The sequence below is a fragment of the Falco peregrinus genome, chromosome 5 (genome assembly GCF_023634155.1).
Source record: "Falco peregrinus isolate bFalPer1 chromosome 5, bFalPer1.pri, whole genome shotgun sequence".
NCBI classification, from domain to species: domain Eukaryota; kingdom Metazoa; phylum Chordata; class Aves; order Falconiformes; family Falconidae; genus Falco; species Falco peregrinus.
In genome coordinates this window covers 20,829,505-20,851,051 of record NC_073725.1, presented here as the reverse complement: position 1 = coordinate 20,851,051, position 21,547 = coordinate 20,829,505, and the positions used below count along the sequence as shown (strand labels likewise).

The 21,547-nt window shown below is 47.7% G+C and overlaps 1 protein-coding gene across 2 annotated transcripts in view; it reads left to right on the top strand.

Moving 5' to 3' along the window:
* Positions 1–14,129: 14,129 nt before the first annotated feature.
* The window catches only part of EEPD1 (endonuclease/exonuclease/phosphatase family domain containing 1), a 63,088-nt gene continuing 55,670 nt past the window's right edge, over positions 14,130–21,547 (top strand). Inside the window, exon 1 of one of the 2 annotated variants that reach the window (XM_027793612.2) lies at positions 14,130–15,241. In XM_027793612.2, coding sequence (XP_027649413.1) covers positions 14,388–15,241 — 854 coding nt within the window. In that variant the 5' untranslated portion in view covers positions 14,130–14,387. The remainder of the gene's footprint in view (positions 15,242–21,547) is intronic. The other variant, XM_005242196.3, reaches the window with a different exon arrangement.

The following is a 21,547-nucleotide window of genomic DNA, read 5'->3' as shown; positions in this document are numbered from 1 at the left end:
TTGCATTTTATTCCCTAGTTTTTCAGTTGTACAAAGATGTTAATGGCGCTTCCAGCTGTAACAAAGATGCTACGAGGAAAGATTTCTGTGATGTTCCTGAGGTGCTTTGATTAGAAAGACTGGGGAAAGGATCTCAGCAGATGACTTCCAATCCCATGTTGTTAGTTTTTCATTTTTCAGATCTGCTCATTTTAAAGCGTGGTAGAGCAAGTACCTCTGAGATTTTTGTTCTGTGACCTAGGATCATCAGAAGTCTCCAAGGAAATACTTTGGCTGGGATTTTCCCAAAGGGTTCCCTCCCTGCGTGTCCTATCTTGGAAGTACAGGAGATGCATGTAGTAGGTTTGAACCTCACTGCTGGGAGAAAGGAAATATGAAAGCCTTTGTGTGATGCTGACCATTTTCAGAGATCCATCATCCCTTGCTTCTGTTGCTCCAATTCCCTGGCCACTGCCCTGCTTGCCACAGTCTGTGAGGGATCCTTCTGGGGGCTTTCTATATGGTGAGAAGACTCATTAAGGCCATACAGTCCTCAGCCCCACTCAGGAAAACATTTATTCTCAAATCTTCCAGGTAGTTTAGTTTCATTATTATTCATTACTGTCAAATATTTTCTTAAGTGAAGAAACTGAAAACCTGAAATCTCTCTAGCAGAGAGATACTTGAGGCATCTCTGTTCTTCCAAGGCTGAGGGCTCATTACAGAGGCAGTAGGCTGGGTACAGAGGTGAAGAGACAAAGCTCCGAGTGTTTAATGTCTTCATTAAAAATGAATGCATTTTATGAACGTTCTCTTCTATGTGTAATTTCACTTTGCTATGAATCCCAAGTTCTCAGCAATGTGAACCCCCTGGAGTATCATTCCCCAAGCAACACAAAGGCACAGGCTTTTATTGGACCTCCTAGGATTGTGCAGCTTATACTTTGTAGGAAACCCCACTGGGGTTGGAAGGGATAATAATTAAAAAAATAATAAAGTTTTTTAAAAAAGAATTCCTCAAGAAGAGCCTTGAAAAATATTCCATCTGGCCTTTATGTAGGAGATAACCAGGACCAAAGCCTTCTGTACAGCTGCTGCTCAGAGAAATCTCATGATTAAAAGGAAGACAGCATAGGGATTCTTCTATTAGCAGGGACTGTCCATGTACCCAGCTTCTGAACTCTCTCAGCTGGACGCACTGACTAGTGTCTAGTCTGTTCTCAGTCTGACTGGTCGCTAGTCTCCCCAAGGTGCAAGCTTCTGAGCTACGTAGCTCAAGAAAAAAAGGTGCTGAAGGTGAGCAGCAGCTCTCTAGAATCACTCCTTGTACAGGCACAGCATTAGTTTAAATGCAAAAGAATAGCAAAAGATTGAGACTCCTGCTCAGATGAGCGCTAAGGTTAAATTGAGCATGGCTGATAGTCCCCAGACCTCTGAAAAGCGTGATCTGTTTTATCCCCATCATGGTTTTCATTATCAAAAAACATTCCAGGGAACAAAATGAATTTGAAGCGGTAGTTAAATTTTATTAGCTTCAACTAGTTTAGAAAGCTGGAGGCAGGGGCATTTTAAGATCAAACACACTGAATTTTTGTTTACAGTGTGGCATGAGGCAAGAAAAATGGAGGTGGTTCTTCACTGGGAATCCAAATTGGGATTTAAACTTGTGTGCATCTCATCTGCCTCTATATGAGTTCTGATTGATTCCCTCCCCCCCCCCCCCCCCCCCCCGTCCTTTCCTGACATTTTTAAGCATTAAATGTTAATGTCATTAAATGCTAATTTGACTTCAGACTCTAACAAACACAGCATGCATTTTTTTTCATGCACAGAAAGCCTCGCAAGAGTGTGGGAGTTTACTTCTTTTCCTTCAGTTTTCTCAAGTTTTGGAACCTCTGTTTCCAAAAGTGTATCCGGCACTGGGTGCATATGTACCCAGCCCGTGATGTGACCATGACAATGAAGAAGAGCATAGCTGTGGGACAAACTGTGGCTATTTTAAACCTGAAAACCTGGCCAGAGTGATGTATCATATGATGTGTGTTGACCCCTGGGCTATCCTATTCATGCAATTAGTCACAATCTGATCATTTCTTATAGATGCTACCAAATATAATGACCACAGGCCAGCAAGGATGGTTTCATTCAGTACTGAGTAGAATCTTAAGGTAACTTTAGTGTTTGAAGTCTGTCTTCTGAGGGATGGTAGATCCTATTTACTGTAGGAGATGGTGATCCATTTGGGTTACTTCTCTTCTGGGCTTTGCTCAAATGAAGAAAGGGTCCCTTTTCCTGAGGCAGAGCCAATTGTCCCTTTCTGTGCCAAAGTAGTATATCACACAATAACGATGGGGACATCATGGTGTCCGTGTTTGGACCTTGAGAATCAGGCTAAGGGAAAACATTTGGGTGCTCAATTGTGGTACTTTGTAAAAAGTAGTTGGCTGAAGTTAAACCCAACTATAATTGCTAGGACTCCTAAGCACACACCCCCCTTTGCATAGTAATCATAGCAACAAAAAAGCCCTCAAACCTTTTTAGTAAGGAAACGTTCTATTGTTTCAATTTTTCTGTAATTAAAGCCTGCTCTTTGCATTAGAAAATCAAATTGCATTTACAAGATTAATAATTCCCTTGAGTTCTCTTGGCTTCCATTGTTCTGAAGAGATCGAACTTCTCCCTATTTGGCAAAAGAAGCCCACCAGTTTTTTCTCTCTTAAAATTAACCCCATACATCATGCAGAGTGATAGCAGAATAAAAGCCCAGTGATGTTGCTGGTTGAAGGCTGCCTTGCTTCTCCTTTCCCACAGAAGGCATCTCTCCTTCACTAGGGAGTCTCTCTGCTGGACCTTTTCAACAGAGCTTTGACTCGGGATTTGTGGATTTACTCGTACAGTATTAACAAACCTGTATCACCATCGCTGCAGAATCAGAAAAAAAATCTTAATTATTTGAGAGCAGAAGAATGAGGATTTTTTGCTTGGCTTTTTGATCCAGTTTAGATCACGTATCATCTTTAAGTATCAAAAATAACATACGCTGTAAACTACTTCATCAGTTTAAAATGGGATGGTTATCCCAAGAGAACTGCCAAGAATGGATATGAAACTACCAGTCCCATACTATCCATCCTCTGTTCCTCTCTCTCATAGCTTCTGCAGCTCACCAAATTCTCCCCCAGCTCCTGTTTACCAAGGCAACAAGTCCAAGGTGACCATCTTCTACAAAGCTGCAGAATAATTTCTGTTGGAAGGGAGATCGTCTAGTCTGATTTCCTGGTCGAAGCTGCTCAGGGCCATGTACAGCTGAGTTCTAAGTACCTCCAAGGCTGGCGATTTCTCAGCTTCTCTGGACTCCTGCCCCAGGGCTGCACCACTCTCATGGGGATACCTGGGAGGGGGAAAGATTGCTCGGAGTTTTCTGCTGAAATTGAATACTTTTCCAGACTTTGTTTGATATTATTAAAATTAACCTAATTAGCCTTAATAATAATAACTAGGGCATGGTTAGGAGTGACAGACTTTCTCCACTTGCATCCCGGCATGAGAGCCCCTGTCTTCTATCTCAGCAATCCCAGCACTGAGTTTGAATCTTAACACAGCTTTAACATCTCAGAGGCATGGGCAAGGGGCGCATGGTTGACGGAGGGAACAAAAATCCCACAGCAGTGGGCTGGCATTGCTTTATGACTAGAACTGTGGAGAGGAGATAAAGCTGTGAGGATGCTGGGCTGCCGAGAGAAACCCTGGCACCATCCGGCACTTCCTCGCCCAGCTCTCCCTCTGCTGCTGCTCGCTCTGAGTCCTGAACAGCTCTGAAGTGCACGGCTGGATGCCAAGAGAAAGGCAAGTAGGTGGCACAGAAGGTGGGAAATGAAGAAAATAGCTTCTCCTGGAGAATTTGTTGCTGGGTCTTAAATGCTTCTCAGTGGGCCTGACTACGACCATCTCTTGTGACAGCATCACGTGAGTCTGGGAGCTGCTAAGCGAAGCTGTAGGCAACTTAGAAGACAGCATGGAGAGCATTCGGTATCTTACCTGTGGGCAGCCCCTGTGCTTTATCCAAAGATTAAAACAGGTGAAGGTTCAATATCTGACCCTACAAAATGACTCAGCATAGTGAGGTGAACCCCTTTAGGGCTGGTTCCTTCAACAATGTAGATTGGTCAAAAATTGCAGGTTTTCCAAGCCTTTTTCCAAAAAAACCTGAAAGGTCTGGGGTTTGTTTTGTTTTTAACAGTGAACTTGGAACAATCGTTTGATATCTCAAATGTCCAAAACTTCTGGCAAGAGCACCTTTTCTAATCAAGGAAATTTTGTTTTGATATTCAATTTTTCTAAGAATTTTTTTATAAAGCTTAATTTAACACTTAAAATCAAGATTATAGTTGACTTTTTATTGAATGTTCCCATTCTGGAAAGGGAAACTGCTTGATGGAAAGGGAAACTTTTTGAACATTTTGATTTTAAAATGTGAGTTAGAGAATGCACCGAGAACTCCCTGGAGCATAGGAAGAGACATAATTTGACCTTTATATAACCAGGTACTAGTTTTTATTGTTGTTTGGCTGGGTTTTTTTCTTTTTAGTTGGGTTTTTTTTCCTACGTGATTTAAAGTAATGACAATTTTTGTCTTGTCTTTTTTGTCGTTGGGTGGGTTTTTTTCATGCACCGTGCTCAGCCTGATCTGGGAATCTCCAGCCCTTCCTGAAATCCAAGGGGAAGAATGCCTCTGCCACTGCTGAGGGACTTGCAAACACCTCAGAGAACTTGACTCTGAGTCTTTACTTCGGCTTACAGCCCTGCGGTAAGGTGGTAGGATGTTTCTGCTGGGCAGTGCCCCCGCCATCACACCTGTCAGAACCTCTGCCCAGCAAAACGAAATGAAATTCAGAACTCAATGAAGGTGAAAATACAGTGCCTTCCCTTCAAGTGATTTCTTCTCTAACAATGTTTCTTTCATGATTTGTGCTTGTGATACAGAGTCGTCATTGTGCCTTCAACAATTACCAGCTTAAATCCAAAGGGAATCTGCTAATTTGTGTCACTTTATCTAAAAGCAGCGAGGACAAAAGAATACAGACAGAGCAAAACTCCTTCCCCTTTTCTTTTCAATCTACCACAAAGACAGCGTGAGCCCTCGAGTGTTTGTCTTTGGCAGAATTAGCCCTTTCAGAACCAGATGGTATCGAGATCGATTGATGTGAACGCAGCCCAGTGGCCCTGCCAACCATCAGGGCACATGGTGCCTATCTCAAACACACCCCATGAAGGCCACGTGCTGATACCCTTCCTCACGTTGGGCAATCCCCAGCTCACCAGCTAGCTGTAATCATGCTAGAGAAAGCTGGATTTGGTGAGGGCAGTGCAGATGGCAGATGCTCATGCACAGCATGCAATGGCAGGCTCAGGTCCAAAGACTTCACAGAGCTGGGCCAGCAGCCATTAGAAACCTGCAAATCCCTATTGATATGATAGATAATGACTATATTCAAGTTCTCTAAAATAAAGGGAGACTATTCCAGGTTCTTTTTTTAACCTGCCTTTCTAAAACCCTACTATCCTATGCTATTAGGAGTAATGCCTGCAAACAGTGGAACGCAATGACAAAAGCTGCGGGGGGTGGGGTGGGGGGTGGGGAGTAATAGCATAAGTGGTGCCTTGGTTTGCTGAAAATCAGTCTCCCCATCCCTGTGCAGCATGAAGGTGATGGTGTACCTAATAGCAACTGCTTGCTTGGTTTGGGTAACTCCTACCTAGCAAATGTAGCAGTCTGAGAGGTGAGCTGTGGGCAGCCTGATGGCTTTGCCTTGGAGTGCTGGACGTCAGGCAGGCCAAGGGATTCAGCGTATCTGAAAGATGTCCCTGACACCTTGAAGCCCAAGGCATGGAGGTCACTGCAGTCAGCCCTATGTTAAGTATGGAGTGAGTTCACGTCCAGTTTGGGATGGTGGTACGGTATGTATATACTGAAGGAGCAACATTTGTCTTCCTGGAGGTGTTTAACTGCCACAGCTTGCGTGTGTGTGTGCATGAGGAAAAGCCAGATTCAGCAACCGGCACCTTTGGGATGGGGCCTTAGTCAGCTTAAGTGAGACATTCATCCAACCATTTATCTGAGCTTACCTTCCCCACTGAGCATCCAGCCTTTCTTCTGTCCTATCTCAGGAGTCACACTGGTGAGATACCAGCAGTCCCTGATGTCACTTGGTAGGTGGCAGGACAGGGATGCCTGGCACCTTGCAGCATCAGGAAACAAGAACTTCTCCTAAGTCACAGAAGGAGTGCCCCGTGTCCCATAATTGCCTGTCACTGTGTAGGTTAAAGGCAGGCATGGTCCATGACTAACGTGGGAAGAATGTGGCTCCTGTACCGGCTGCCAAGGGTGGGTGTGTGTGACATGGTTGTCTGCAGCATGAAATCAGAATTAATCAACTGTATGCTTCAGGACACTTGGGAGAAGGATGGAAACCTGACTTCAAGATACATAGTGAGATTGCTTTTGAAGCAGGAGGTGCTGAGAGCTGCTCCCGAACCACAGCAAAGTCTGAGAATCCATCGGAGGAAAAACAGCAGTCCCACAATATTCAAACAGTGTTTGCATAGAAATTACAGCCAACCAGTAGCTGCTGTGCTGTTTTCATACTGAGTCACACGAACAAATACACCAGGTGAATAGGAATGAAGGTCCCACAGAGCACGGGGAGCTTGTGCTATTGACATAACACTCAAGCTTGTGTAAGACAGTGACAGCTAATTCTCCTCCTGGCTCTTCAAACTTTGGGAAAGCCTCTCCAAAGCAGATGCTACTTGTCTAGAACAAGGTTTGGAGCTGTGGACATGACCTCAGCCATAACGTTCCACAGAGTAAAAAGAATGCTGGCATCTCATGTAATTTAAGCCCATATTTAGGCAGCAAACTCCACACCCCAGGCTGTGCAAGCTTTATTCCCATCCAACAGTACTTCATAGTGCCTGTGGTTCCAATTGACTGTTTATCAGAGTGTATATTACTTGACATAAGCAAGGACTAGGATCTAGGCTTAAAACAGTAAGCACTCCAGGGCTGTCAGTTTTGTTTTGGGGGAACTGTTTGGATTTTGCAGCTTGGACAACATCTGGCAGTAATTCATCAGTACTTTGGTATGGTGGCTTTAAGCATCATGTTCTTGACTGTAACTGTCTCACTGCATAACTATCTTCCTAATTGTGTTGTTAGGATTCACAGGAACAGCTAGAAACAGCCTTTGGTCTCTGCCTCATGGGTCACCTGCTGATTCCTGTTGATGTTATTGAGCTTTTCCTGCCCCACCTGCAGCTCGGTTATTCCTCAGTTTGAACAGATGCCGTGGATTTCTCTTCCTTAGGTATTTACCAAAACTCATCTTGTCGGTTTTGGCATGTCCCCCTGACCTGTGAAGACTGTTTTGAATTTTGATCTCACCGAGCCAAATCCTTGCAGGCCCTCTGGCTCGGTGCCACCCACAAGCACTCTAAGTACACTCTCTTCCACACCCTCTGTCAGTAATCAGCTGTTTCTGTCCTATCCCTCAAGCCAGTTGCCCTATCAAAGAAAGGAGTGAGTCTGGTAAAACCGTGCTGGTGGGTTTTTTGGAGACCTAAGTATCTTCCAAGAACTTGCAATCCTTCTTTGTGTCAGGCTTTTTCCAGGGATCAAAGCTAGGTTTAATGGGTCCTTTCTTTTTGGTTTGAAATAGCTCAGTGCTGTTCACCTGCAGGTCCTTAGGGGCTTGCTTGTCCTCCACTGGTCCAGCATCACTCAGATGCTCTGCTGCCCAGTCCCCCAGATGCTGCTGACCTGAGCTCACCTGTCTCCTCCAAGCAGCCATCCTGCAGGCCCTGGTTCTATAGGAAGACCCCTACACTGCCCTCCTTTCCTACCTCCTTTATGCTTTCATTTGGACAAACCTGGCTTTCAAATGGAGAACCACGCGAGGCAATTCCATCAACAGCGCAGGTCCGTCCACTCGCGTGTATCAGCGGAGCACCCTCTTGAACCATTCTGGGCATCCTTCCTCTGCCTTTAGTGGGATCAAACCTCCACAGAAGATGTGGTAATAACTAGGCAGCTAGGTGTCGCTTCTCAGGGAGGCTCCGCAGGGAAGTTCAAAGTCTGCCGGGAGTGGTTAAAGTCATGAAACCCTTTTAATTGTTGGTGCAGGACTTGAAATACGAGAAACAGATTTTCTCAAGAGAGTAGCGTAGAGATGCTCGTTTAAGCAAGATGCTACGGTTTGTGCAAAAAGTCTCAAACAAAACATTTACTGTTTTATAAACCAATGATGGGATCTTCCACAGAGCTCTAGCTTTACACTGAGGCTCTGTCCTCTGCAGATCTCCCCTGAGAACTTGGGGCTGAGGGAAACTTTGACTCTGTGGTTTATTTTCTTCTTAACAAACAGAAGTTTATACATGAAGAGGCAAAAAAGGGAAACATTGTAACATTATAACATCTTAGCACAAGTAAACAACACAGAGGCCTGACTGACCTCTCCTTACAGCTCAGAAAATTAGAAGAGTCCAAGTTTTGTCTCTCTGAATAATTTCAGGGTCTGAAGCACAACTGTTCATGTGAATGAGAAATAGAGACTGAACTCTCAAGTTTTTATAAAAAAAAACCACCACAACAACAACAACAAAAAAACCAAACTCAAGAAAAACCTCCCCCAAAAGCAAAACCCTCCAACAGCAGAAGTTGTAAGTAATCTGTAAGTCGGGGCAGAATGGCATTGGCTGCTACAGTAATTGCAGAATCACTTTGAGTTAAAAAGCTGTATGCATGAGTTCACTAATGTTGATGAAACTCTTTGAGAAGTCAAAAGTAAACACAAAAAGGTTTTTTTTTTTCCCATTTCTTTAAAATTTGTTAACAAGAAAATCAATTATGTGTAACTCCTCAGGTAACAGAAGATAACCAGCGAACTACAAATAAGGTATAAATGACAAATGATGCAAAATAATAATTTATTCATTGAAACAACAGAATGATCAGGAGATAGGCCTTAATATTAATTATTATTTCTGGCACTAAACATCAACGAGTTGTTATACTGCTTTTGAAATGCAAATGTTCAGAATGGGCTAGTGAAGCACACTCCCTGTGAAGTCCATGCTTCACTATAAGCGAGCTGACTTGCATCTTCAGTCCTGCCACCAAGAGGCAACACCTAAAGACATGTGAAGGGTAAGAGGTCCACATGAGAGGTGACAGTGGAGAGGCTGGCTGTCCAGCCGTTGATAAGCAAAGTGCTGGATGAAGTGCTGAATGCCATACTGAACGTCCAGCTTGTTGGCTTACTTTCCCTCTCCTTTTGCTTGGCCCCTGGGGGGCCTAAAATCTCATCACCCATATCTTTTTCAGAAAAATCCATTTGATGCTTGCTTCTGGGTGGCACCATGGAAAGGTTATGCAGGGTGAGAGCTTGGACGCCTAGCTCGCAAGTCACAAATTCTGACTCCCTGTTGCCAAATACACAAAGTGCTGATTTGCAGGCATTTTTACTAGAGGTTTGCCAGACTAGGCCTCAAAGAAAATATTAGTTGTGACACAGGTCTGCTGTATCCCATGTTTCTTATCTGGGAAGTTCAGAGATGCCACCACTGGAAGCCCACAGCAGGTGAGCTTCTGTAAATGTGGCCTTGGTGACTCTGCCTGGCATGAAGGAGGGACTGGATTGTTTAATTCCTTTCCAGCCCTGTGACCCATGGGATATACGAGTAATTAAGTGTCACCTCAGATGTGGCAGATGGGAATCAAATCCCCCTGCTGTCTAAGGAAACTGGAAACCACATCCCAAGCTCTGCTGGAGAATGTCTCCCCTAGCGTGGGTTCCTCTCATTTCCCTCTGGGATGAGCTGTCCCACCACGCACTGACGAGGCAGAATGGCAGGCCAGTGGTTGGGATCTCCTGTGGGAGGGAGAGGTCTGGGTTTCAGACCCAACACCGACCCAAATGAAGCCCTAATCCAGGCATGAGGATGAGTCACTCCTGCTCACCCTTCTGACTGTGTTACTCTGTAGGATGTGACACTGGTAACTTGGCAACCCAGCACCGGTGACATCACTTAATCTTTCTGCAACAAGACTGGCAGCCATATAAAATGCCTTACAGGAAAAAGAGTTCATGCCATAGGCACTGGATTCCTAAGAAAAAACTCATGCAATCATGTGCTCTGCTGCACTGCTTATCATCCCCTCCCCAGGAATTTGATAGGCATGTGGGCTAATTTTACATAAATCTGACAGAGGTTAAATGTCTCAAAAATACAGAGTTCCTACAAGTGCCACAAAAACTGATGGACATGTAGAACAGAGACATCCAAACTAGTTGCCCCACTGATACTAATGGATACCCAGCATTATTGTTATACAGCAGAAAATCAACAGAGGAAAGAGACACCAGAAATCAGACTTTGTAAATCCCACCGCTCCTGAAATTTCTAACTCCTACTTGTTATTACTTGTGTTTGTAAAAACACTGCATGTCTTCTGCCTCGGGCATCTGTTAGAAGTGTTACTGAAGATGTCCTCTCAGAAGGAAAATAATTATTTTAATAGCTTCTTTAAATAAAAATACTGGCACTGCAGTTAAAGAGCTGCCTTTTCAAGTCCTCGCCCGCTAAGGGCCCCGTGCAGCAGGTCTGAGAGCATTGCCCCTAGGAGCACGGCTGCTCCTCAGCCCTGAGCCCCTGGCTCCCAAAGGCGATGGAAGCAAAAGCTGGAAAAGGCGCTGCTATCACATGGTGGGCTGGCTGGTAGGAATTGCAACTGCTGTCTGAAGAGGCAGACTCTGTGGTATTTTGTTGAGCAACATCTCCTGGCTCCTTCTAGCCCTCATCATGAAACAGAGGTTTTGTTTAGAGTCTCTGCAATGTAGCTGGTGCATTTTGGAAAATGTGAAAATAGATAAATAGATTTTTTTTTAAAGACCATCTTCAAATGCTGAGAAGTGACGCCTTTAAAATGTAGTGGCCTGTAGGCTGATTCTTTGCATGAATTAAGCCAAAAGGCATTGCTCAGCAGCATCTGCACCCAGGCCGTCGTTATGGGTTCGAGCAATTCCATATCCTCCTTAAACACTGCATTTAAAGTACCACAGAACCTCCTTCCCAGGGAAGAAGTTTAGTTCTCTTCCTTCCTCTTTGGAGAACGCCTGCAGGGAAAGAAGAGTTTGAGGCCCCTGGAGCTGGAAAGTACATGATTCTACCCTGCCCTTGTGTCCCTCACGTGGCTGGCTGCTCATCCAAGTGCCACCCAGACGCCAAGGAGCCTGTGTCACTAGCTGCCTGGGGGGACACCATGCAAGCTGGTCAGCCTAGGAGAGCTCTAGACAGTGGCAGAGCAAGTCCCAGATCAACAAATGGCTGCTGGGCAGTGACAAAACGACCGGTCTCCAGGCCGCTTGCTTCATAATGCTACCCAGAGATAGACAAAAACATTCTGCATGGTGGGTGATGGCTGCTCCCAAGGGCCCTGGGAGGTGTCCTCCTTTCTCCACCCGCTGCCGGAGCCTGCCTGGTCCTGCAAGGTCCTCCCCGGATTCGCACCCTCAGAGTGGCAAACTGCAATTTTGCCTTTGCTGAGAGGTTTTTAAGCCAGCCTTGGCAGGCAGCCAGCTGCTCCGTAGGCGGTGAGCTGCGGGATCCTGGGGAATAAGCCACCCGTGGTGTCTGGGAGCCCTCTAACCTGTTGGGGCTGACAGAGATCCAGGAAACCCGGATTTCTGGCCACTTGCCATGTTAGGTGCCGAGCAGCCCGGGGAGGCTACGTGCCAGCCAGCGAGTACCAGCAGACCATGATCGATCACTTCTTGAATAAATTTAAATATACTGAGCTTGGGGTTGGATCGAAGATAAAATCCAGTATCTACCTGGGTTTCACAAGATTTATTTTCTGTTGCCTACACTGGCTGTCAATAATTTTGCCATTGTTTTTTCAATCATTTACTGACTGCACCCCTTTTTTAGCTTTCTCATGTTAATGGATTGCCTAACACTGATGTCAAGCCAGTAACTAATCTTTTTTTTTTTTTAACCTTTTAAAATATAAACCAAGCCTGTGCCTTTTCACATCTTTTGCACTTCCCCAGATACCAAGATGTGTCAAAAGTTGACTCAGAGCTCAGTAAGCTCCCTGTAGCTGTTATTTTCATAGTGCTGACAAAAAAAATAACGGTAAGGGGCTAATGGAGTGACAGACCCCCTTCTTCCCCCTGCACCTCACATTAGGATGTGCCATACGCCAGTTTAGGTGGCGGGATACCCGTTGCATCCCTCTGAGCTCTGCTTCCTCAGCTGCATCCAGTCTCACAAGTTATCTTGGTGCTGCAGGTTCAAAAAATTTTGAGTAGCTGCTGACAATAGAAAGTGCTGGGTGAGAAGGACATCTGTTATTTTCTTTCGGGAAATGCTCCTGCCTTCTCCCTGAAACACAGAAAAGCCGGTGCTGCCTGCAACATAGATGATGCGTTGGATAGATTTTGGTGCTTTTCAGCCTCCAAACTTACTTAATGAGCCTGCGTCAATTTGAAACAACCTGCTGTAGAAAGCAGAAGGGTACATTCTCCGTTGAGATAACAGCTTGTGGAGCTATTACCGTAATAATATTTTCCTTGCCAAGAATACTCGTTTCAGTGGTTAATTGTTTCCAGCTCTGTGCTGGTATCATCCCAGCAGGATTAGGCCCAGCATGACTTCTGCTGCATCGGCCACTGTTACTGCAGCACAGAGAGCACTTTCCAGTAGACGTGGAAGCATTTAATCACCTAAGCAGGCACTTTCTCCACTCCAATAGTCAGCAGAGAGCCAATACCCTAATGCAGCCAGTACCCATTCCCGTAATGGTAATTTGCTAACTGTACTGCTCGGGCGAACAGAAGAGAAATGTGTGATCCGCAGCAGAGCACCTAGCGCAGATGTTAAAGCAGCAGTGCCCCTGTGCAATCGGAAAGCCTGGCGCAGCCTGCACCCACTTACGGACATCCAATTCTCTTTCCCTAAGAAGCCGAACAAATTCAACCTTTTGTTTGAGGTGAACCCAAAGAATTTCCATTAACTTGCCATGGAAAATACATGTATAAGCCACTATTACAAGCTGTTTAATTTTCATCAGAGGGCCAACCGTGAGTCTTGGTGCTGAAAAGATACATGCACCATATTCTAGAAGAAACACACATGTGCTGTCAGCATCAGGGCGCGTAGCTGGCATCTGCAAGCATACGTTGCTCTTTCTTTTGGTTTTCCTCCCCCTTCCTTTCGATTACACCCACAGATTATATTTTGGATTCATTGACATTGCAGTCGCTCCTGTGTGGGCACAGTCAAGCTCCTTCCAAATGAGCTCATTTGGCTACAGAAAGCACTGCAGGCAGCGCAGCATGGGACTCGATGCAGTAGAAACCGGGCAAATAACTTCAGCGGCTTTTAGCAACACAGGCTGTGGTGGGCTGCTGTGGCCCCCAAGGGCACACAGGGGTGATGTTCAAGCCAGCTCAGGTTCACGGGTGATACACAACCACGATTTTGTGCTGGATCGTGGCACGCTGTCGCAGGGAAAGGCTGGTAGACCAGGGACCATGGGCCAAGTAAGCAGATTGAACAGATGCAAAAGCATCGTTCTGCGGGGAGTTGCAGTTTGTCGTGCACTCTCACAATTGCTTGAGAATGAGGGTGGGGGATAAAAGGGAAAAATTAAGGGGGGTGGGGCGGGGGGGAAGGGGTTTTGTAGATGTATGAAAGCGTGCTGCCGGCAACAAGCAGGAGAAAGCCAGTGGAGGGGACTGATGCGGGTTTCAGGGGGTTTGCAGACACGCTGCTGCCCGCCCAGGGAACCTGAGGGGTGGGAAAGCTGCAGCGAGCGCCTGAGCACCCCAGACCCCGGCGCCCCTGTCGCCTGCATGGGTCCCACTGTGCCCGCGACCCCCACCCCCGAAAGCTGGTGGCCAGCAGCCCGCGGCGGGGGGGGCGGTGGCAGCCGGGGCCGGTCCCCAGCGCCGCCGGGCGGGGACAGGGGCGGTCACGACGCCGGTGCCGCCCCGGGGGGGGCGGTGGCGGCGGGCGGCCCCGCCTCGACCGGCCGAGGGGGCGGGAGCTCCCGCCGAGCTACTACTACCGGCGGCGGACGCGGGGCAGCGGCAGGAGCCGCCGGGGGCTGGAGCGGAGCGGTGCGGCGGAGTCCCCCGGAGCAGGAGGAGGAGGAGGAGGAGGAGGAGGAAGGGCACGGGGGCGCTGGGGTGTGCCTGATCCGGCGTGTGGGCTCGGGTCTGGCCGCAGGGTCCCCCTGGCGCGGAGCCGCGGGGCGTCGCCGGTGTCCCGCGGGGGTCCATGAGCGGCGGGCGGGCAGCGCCCCCCGGCCGCTCCCCCGGCTCCGGCGTTGGCGCGGCGGTGAGATGGGGGGCAGCCTGGGCTGCCACCGCTCCATCCCCCGCGACCCGGCGGATCTGTGCCACAGCCGCAAGTTCAGCGCGGCGTGCAACTTCAGCAACATCCTGGTTAACCAGGAGAGGCTCAACATCAACACGGCCACGGAGGAGGAGCTGATGACTCTGCCCGGGGTCACCCGGGTGGTGGCCCAGAACATCGTGGAGTACCGGGAGTACATCGGTGGCTTCAAGAAAGTGGAGGACCTGGCGTTGGTGAGCGGGGTGGGGGCGGCCAAGCTGGAGCAGGTGAAGTTTGAGATCTGCGTGAGCAGCAAGGGCAGCTCGGCGCAGCACTCGCCCAGCTCCCTGCGCAAGGACGTGCCCTCCGAGCATCACCTCTCCGCCACCAAGATCAACATCAACACCGCCACCCCGGCCCAGCTCATGAGCATCCGTGGCATCACCGAGAAGATCGCCAACAGCATTGTGGACTACCGGAAAGAGCACGGGCCCTTCAAAAGTATTGAGGACCTGGTGAGGATGGACTGCATCAATTCCTCCTTTCTGGACAAAATCAGGCATCAGATCTTTGCGGAGCGGTCCCGGCCCCCTTCGACCAACACCAACGGCGGCCTCAACTTCACCGCCAAGCCTCACCCCAGCCCCACTTCGCTGAGCCTCCAGAGCGAGGACTTGGACTTTCCTCCTGGAGGTCCAACCCAGATCATATCCACGCGTCCCTCTGTGGAGATGTTCGGGGGGCTGAGAGATGGCAGACCCGTCCTGAGGGTGGCTACCTGGAACCTGCAAAGCTGCTCCATCGAGAAAGCCAACAACCCGGGTGTGCGGGAGGTCGTGTGCATGACGCTGCTGGAGAACAGGTAAGAGGCAGCACCACACCTGTAGGCCCAGCTCCATGCAGGATTGTAGGATAATGATGCTCTAGAGTCCCGCTGTGATCCTAGTGGGAACTCCTGCCTTCCCACGAATTATTAAATATTTCCCGCTTCTTGCATGGAACCCTGGTTGAGTCTTAATGCTGGGACTGTAGTGACTGTCCCTTGATAAGGCTGCTCTAGTCCTTGAAAGGTGGTGAACCTCCTGAGGAGGTATGTGTCTACACACACCCGGGGGGTGGTGGAGACCGAGCTGTTAGTCGGTCATGTTGGGCCTGTTAACGGTTGGTGAGGAACTCTTTTTCCCTCAAAAGCCTTTTGAACAAGTTGTGGAAGACTATCCTTCCTGCCAGAAGCTGGGGATAATAGCAGGGGAGGGGATGCTCAGTATGTGCCTTGTTTCTTACAGTGTTTCCCAGAGCATCTTAGTGGCACTTTGGAAAGCAGGATGGATGCGGGTGCTACATGCGCCTTCCCTCGGAGCTGCCGAGACCTGCCAGTGCCTCTTCTCCGGAAAGTCTTGTTGGGTGGTGACCCCCTTAACATCAGCATTAGGGCTCTGGTCCGCTCTCCCTCACATCTGCTCCTCAAATAAAAAAAAGGCTTGAGAGCACAATCAGGATGGTTTGGGCTGTGTAACAAGCATGGAATGCCACAGCTCATCCTGCAGGGGTGACACTGCTCATTAACGAGTGGTCATGGGTCATCTGCTGAGCTGCAGGGACCATTCATCCTTGGGGTGCGAGACATGGGACAGCTGCCCAGGGAGGCTGTGCTGTCCCGGTGCCAGGCAGGCCCCTGATTTCACTGACCTGGTGGGCACGGAGCAAGGTCTGCTTGTGGTGCAGGAGAGTGGAATGGTACTTCTGGTGCTAATGGCTGGCAGCTGTATTATCTTTTTTTTTTTTTTTTGGTAAGGTAATCAGACAACAGTGCTGGGGATGCCTCTCTTGCTGAACTTTCTGCTTGATACAGAAATGTAAGAATGCAATAAGGATTTTGGAATAACTCTCGCCCTTTCCTTTCTGTGTGTGAAATCTGTCCCAGCTGATCTGGCATTTAGTTTACAGCATTGAGAAACTAACTTTCCTCTCTGGCTGCCATTCAAACTTCCAGCTGGAAGTGAGTAGGGGCAGGGGACTCCTGAACTTCTGCAGAAGGGATGCTACGGGGAGAGGAAGCGCTGATGAACTGTTATCTCTGGCAGTGCCGAGAGCTCTATCCTTTTCCAGCAATATGCTGAATAATGGCTCTTGTCGGTGTGGTTGCAGAAGGTCAGGCACACGAGAAAGACGGTGACAGTGATGTGGCGTCCTGCTCTGCGGTACAGTATTTGTGGTCGGGGATACCTCTGCTGTGCACTGCTTGGGAGCCTGATGCTGCCGCATAGGAAACATCTGTCATCTCACAGCCATTGCTGTTCGGTAGCCAAAATGGAGATGCTAGCCCAGCGGGGGTATTCAGATGTTACGCTGATGGGCTTAGCATCTTTCAGTATTCCTCAACTGCTCTGCTAGTTCAGGTGCCCCATGCTTCCTCCTTTGCCACCGCTCTCATTTTTTATGGGCAGTTGGTTGTCTGGAGCAGACCTCAGGATGAAACCTGGTGGAGTCGGGCATCGGGGTGGGAGCAGAGGCAGACAGACCTGCTGAGGAAAGAAACATCTGTGATTATTGCTAGTCTCAGGATTATTGTAATAATCCAGTTTGGAAGGAAAGTGACTTTGGTGATTTATTTTTCTTTATTTACACATATATATATATATATATATATATATATATAAAAAAAATGTGAGTTTCTTTTAAGGACCTCATAAAGTAAAGTTTGTTTTATTTTTGCTGTTAAACAGCATGGTACTCTGTTTCCATCCGGTTTAGCAAAGAGGTACTTGGTTGTACCGGGTGGTGTGAAAGGTCCCTCTGACCCTTTGAAGTTTAAAAGGAGTCTGATACAAGCACTTGTTTTTGTTCTGTTTTATTGCACATATGCCTGCCATCAATCACACAGGAAAAGTACGATGCAATTGTTTTCTGGACTTGATCTTATTTGTGATAACATTAGAAGCTGGAAAGGGAGTAATGTCCATCCACAGACAAGCCTGCAAAACTTTCCTGGGAAAAGCACTGTGGGAACAGAAAAAATCAACACGATGCAGGGAAAAAGTATACGTTGGGAAAAGTCGTACTCAGCAGCTCAGGGAGGAATTTTCCCTTGCTTGTGCTAGCATTGCATTGCTGAGGTCAGCGGAGCTTTGCAGCTGTAAAACGGCCTCAGCTGAGGCCAGAAACTGCCATCTTTGTGTGTGTGAACTCCACGGTCTCCCTCCCAGCTCCGGTCATGTACCCTGGGAACTGATAAAATGCCTTGCAAACTAATCTTTGCCCAGGTAAATCAACTTCAGTTGATAATCAGCTGGAGAAATTCATCTCTTGCTTCCGCAAGCAAGAATACACCACGGCCCAGGGCTCACCAGCACTTCAGCCTCATGGGGTGTGTTTTCAGGATGCTTTGTGTGCTTGGTGGATGTCCCACATGTGGTGTTGAAGCCTCCAGCTATGACCCAAGCTGTTGTCAGGTGGATCTGAAGGCTATTTAGTCTGACAGCAGGCAGATGCTCTCATGAGCTATGCTGATGGACACCAGCTTGCTGATGCACTTTGTGCACAGCCACCCTCGTATACGTAACCATGCTCCTGCATGCCAGTCCCTCATGATCTGGGGTGGTCTCAGGAGCTGGAGTACTGCCTTGTTGCAGTACTTCTCTTGGAGGACCTGTCTAACCTAGCTTTTTAAGTCCAGGGATAAAGCACAGCAAGTCAAGAAGACTGTATTAAAACTGGGTAAAGAGCAATAAAGAATCTTAATTTGAGATCTTGGGGACTTTCATGTCAGTTGAAAGGCTGGTTTGAGGTTTGTTTTTTGTTTAGTTTTGGTTTGTTTATTTATTTTTGCCATGACCGGTTCTCAGTGAGTAGCTTTGAGGCTCTTCAGGCTCATTCAGGCATTAACAACGGGGATAACTACTGCTTATTTCCAGGTGATGGATAGAAGATGAAGGTCCTCCTTCTTCCAGCCCTGCAGAGCCTTTTGCACCGAGGGAAAAGCTGTGCAGGAAGGAAAGAGGGCAGTGCCTTCATTCAAAACAAACAAGAAGCAAGAAAATGTAGTCATGTAATCTGCTGAAGTGGGGAGGGGGGGGGCGGGGGGGAACAACCCCAAACCTACACACTCATGCCCAGAAGTGCTAAATTTCTGAAGAGCAGCAAAGGGAATGTGTACCAAATCAGTAAGCATGACTAGCACTGCTAAGCTATTTTGAAATTTGTTGCTGCAGTACAAAAATAATGAAATACAGCAAGGTCCTCACCCTCTTTCTCGTATTACAAAGTTCTATGTTTATCACAGTGTTTTGGAGTGGAGGAACGAGGTGTTTTCATTCAGAGGACTAGAGGGTAATTTTAGAAGAGATTAACATGATGAATGTGTAGGCGAGCATGATGCATGATTGGATTAAAGTATCAAATGTGGGGTGAATTTGCCCAAACTTGCGACGTTTCTTGCAGGTGTGGTTCGGCGAATCTGGGATTTGTTGGTAGGGCATCAGAACTGTCTCTGGGGCTGCAGGTCATCCCCCCTCCAGTCCCCTCCAGTTGACCTCCATTCCCCTCCAGTCCCCTCCAGTTGACCTCCATGGCCTCCCCATTCTCAGTGGAAGGAACGAAGAAACCAACAACTACTCACCAAAAAGAATGAAGGGTTTGGGTGGAACAATCCAAAGGCAAGCTAGTTCAGGTCAAAGGCAGCAGGAGTTTTCATGGGGTGGATAAGTAGCCCCAAGTGGAGATGTTTCCTCTGGCCGAGGCTGGTGGAGGTACCTCAGAGGTATCCTGTACCCCAGGTCCGTAGGGAAGGGCACTCTTTCCGCTCCTCATCCATACCTGCCTCAGGCCTCTCCCTTCTGGCTGTGAACCAAGTTCATGACACCTCATGACTGCTCTCCCCAGCTGTTACATGCTGGGGTGACCGCATCAAGAAGCGTGACACAGGCGTGTGTAGCGCTGACTGATACACAGAGCATGTTTTAATTGCTCGAGTTTTAATTGCTTGCTTGAAAGTTCACTAGTAGCCATGGGCAGTGATCGGTTGCGCACCTTTGACAGCACGGTTTGCAGTGGGGGTTTGCCCACTGGCTTTTGTTATGCTTTATAACACTGACTGGTAACTTTGTGAAGACCTTTTAATTTATTTTTTGTCTTGTAAGCACACTTTGCAGTTTGTGTAAATGAAAATTGATACAGGGTCCAAAAGCCAGAACTTGCATTCTCAGGGGGGAAAAAAAAAAGAGGGGGGGGGGGGGGGCGGGGCAGGAGGGTGTGTGTGTGTGTCTGTCAGGGGTTGAGCCAGCTCTTTCCTTCCAGATGTCGAGCAGTTCAGACTGCTTTTTCCCTCTTGTGCTTGCTTTGGTCAGCTTCATGGTGCAGTTACATCTTTCAGATACAAAAAGTGTAAGTAACAGAGCCTTAACAGTTGCTGCAGCAATCACAGAGCCATAGAAGAGGCCAGGCTGGAAGGGGTCTCAAAAGACCATCTGGTCCAACATTTCATGGAAAAGAGAACCTAGATGAAATCATCGAGCACCCTGTCCAGTCGCGCTTTGAAAACCTCCAATGGTGGGGGCTTTCCTACATCCCTGGGGAGGTTGTTCCAGCGACTGACTGTTCTCCCTGTAAAAAAATTCTCTTACGTGTCTGTAGAGTAACAAGTACCAATATAAGGTTTGTACTGAGCACTAATAATTCGTCTTTTTCTCTTTTGGGCTTAGTTTCTCAGACAGAAAGCTTCCTTTAGGCACATGCCAGCCCTCCTTCCTCCCACCCTCGCTTTGTAACCGGTTAGCTGGTTTCACCTGGGTTCCGAGAGAAGTGTAGAGGTCTCTCAAAGGTAAGAATTAACCTCAGCTTCCGTGGCTCAGAGACCCAAATTGGTGTTCTGGGGGAAGGGTAGGTAAACCTCAGCCCAAAATTGCCTCCTGGGAGGCAGCAGGTGGACAGGGGAGCCCTCACTGTGCCACCATACTCAGGAGCTCTTCTTCCTACTCTGACATACCCCAGCTGGGTGTCCCAGGGGAGCGGTCACCCTCAGCAGATCCTCTTGTCACCTAAAAAAAAGGCAAGCTCCTGAATCGCCCTCCAGAGGAGCCTCTTATTAAAAGATGAGGAAAAAGCCATCTCATTCAGATCCCTGCACTAAGTGCTGGAGGCAGGAGAACCATGTTCCCATTACTCCCCTACAGTAAATACTGGGGTTGGGGTTTTGTTTTCCTCTCCAATCTCTTAGTCTGGACTGAGAGGTGGGGTCATTATGCAGGGTAATGATTTACTACTGGGGCTCGATGCTTTGTTTGGGAAGGGGTGCGGTGTGGTACCTTGCCTGCTGGTTTGTAGCCGTGTTTCCTGGTGGAATGACGGAAAAGGATCGCACTCCCCCAGAATGGACATCATAGTAGTGTCTCGTAGTAGTAGCAATGGTTGTACTTGCATGCTTTGGAGGCTCAGCACCAGCTCGTATTTGTTATTTCTACTGCAGCTCTTGGTGGCCTGGCAAAGCCCTGAGGTGTGTCTGTTTTATGTCTCTTGCTTTATACAGCCACTCAGTTTCTCTCCGTGGGGTTAATACTAGGCTGGAGCCTTGCCAAGAATAATTCCTCTGCAAGAAAAGATCAGGAAAGAGGGCCTGCCTTGAGTAACCTGACCGTGCTAATAAGTCTTAAACGGCAAAAGAACAAATACACCCTCTTCTTATGTAATACGGAGGAAATCCTGCCTCCTGCAACTTCAGGAAAAACTTCAGAAAAAAGGAATTGTTACATGATACCTTCTACGTGCCCCTCACAAAGGGATTTTTATGAGCCATGGAAATGCAGATGCATGTAAAGCCACCGTTAAGTTGCACTTTCTGATATCTCTGAGGACAGAAAGAATGGGGTGATGGAAGGGCTGTTGCGTTTGGGGTTTTGGGGTTGGTTTGTTGGGGGTTTTTTTGGCTTTGGGGTGGTTTATTTTGGCCTCCACCTGTATAAGATCAACAATATTTTACTTGCTGGAAACTAATGGTAGACTAAAACTGCCTTCTGCATACCATCTGGCAGGGGAAAGCAGCGAGATCTTCTCAGGTCAGACCCTGAATTACATGGTTTTCTGGTGAAATGAAACTCTACCGATTTACTCCTGTTCAGGATTTGGCCCATTCCTTTGTCTATGTGAAATCGCCTGAGGGCTGCGGAGCTCAGTG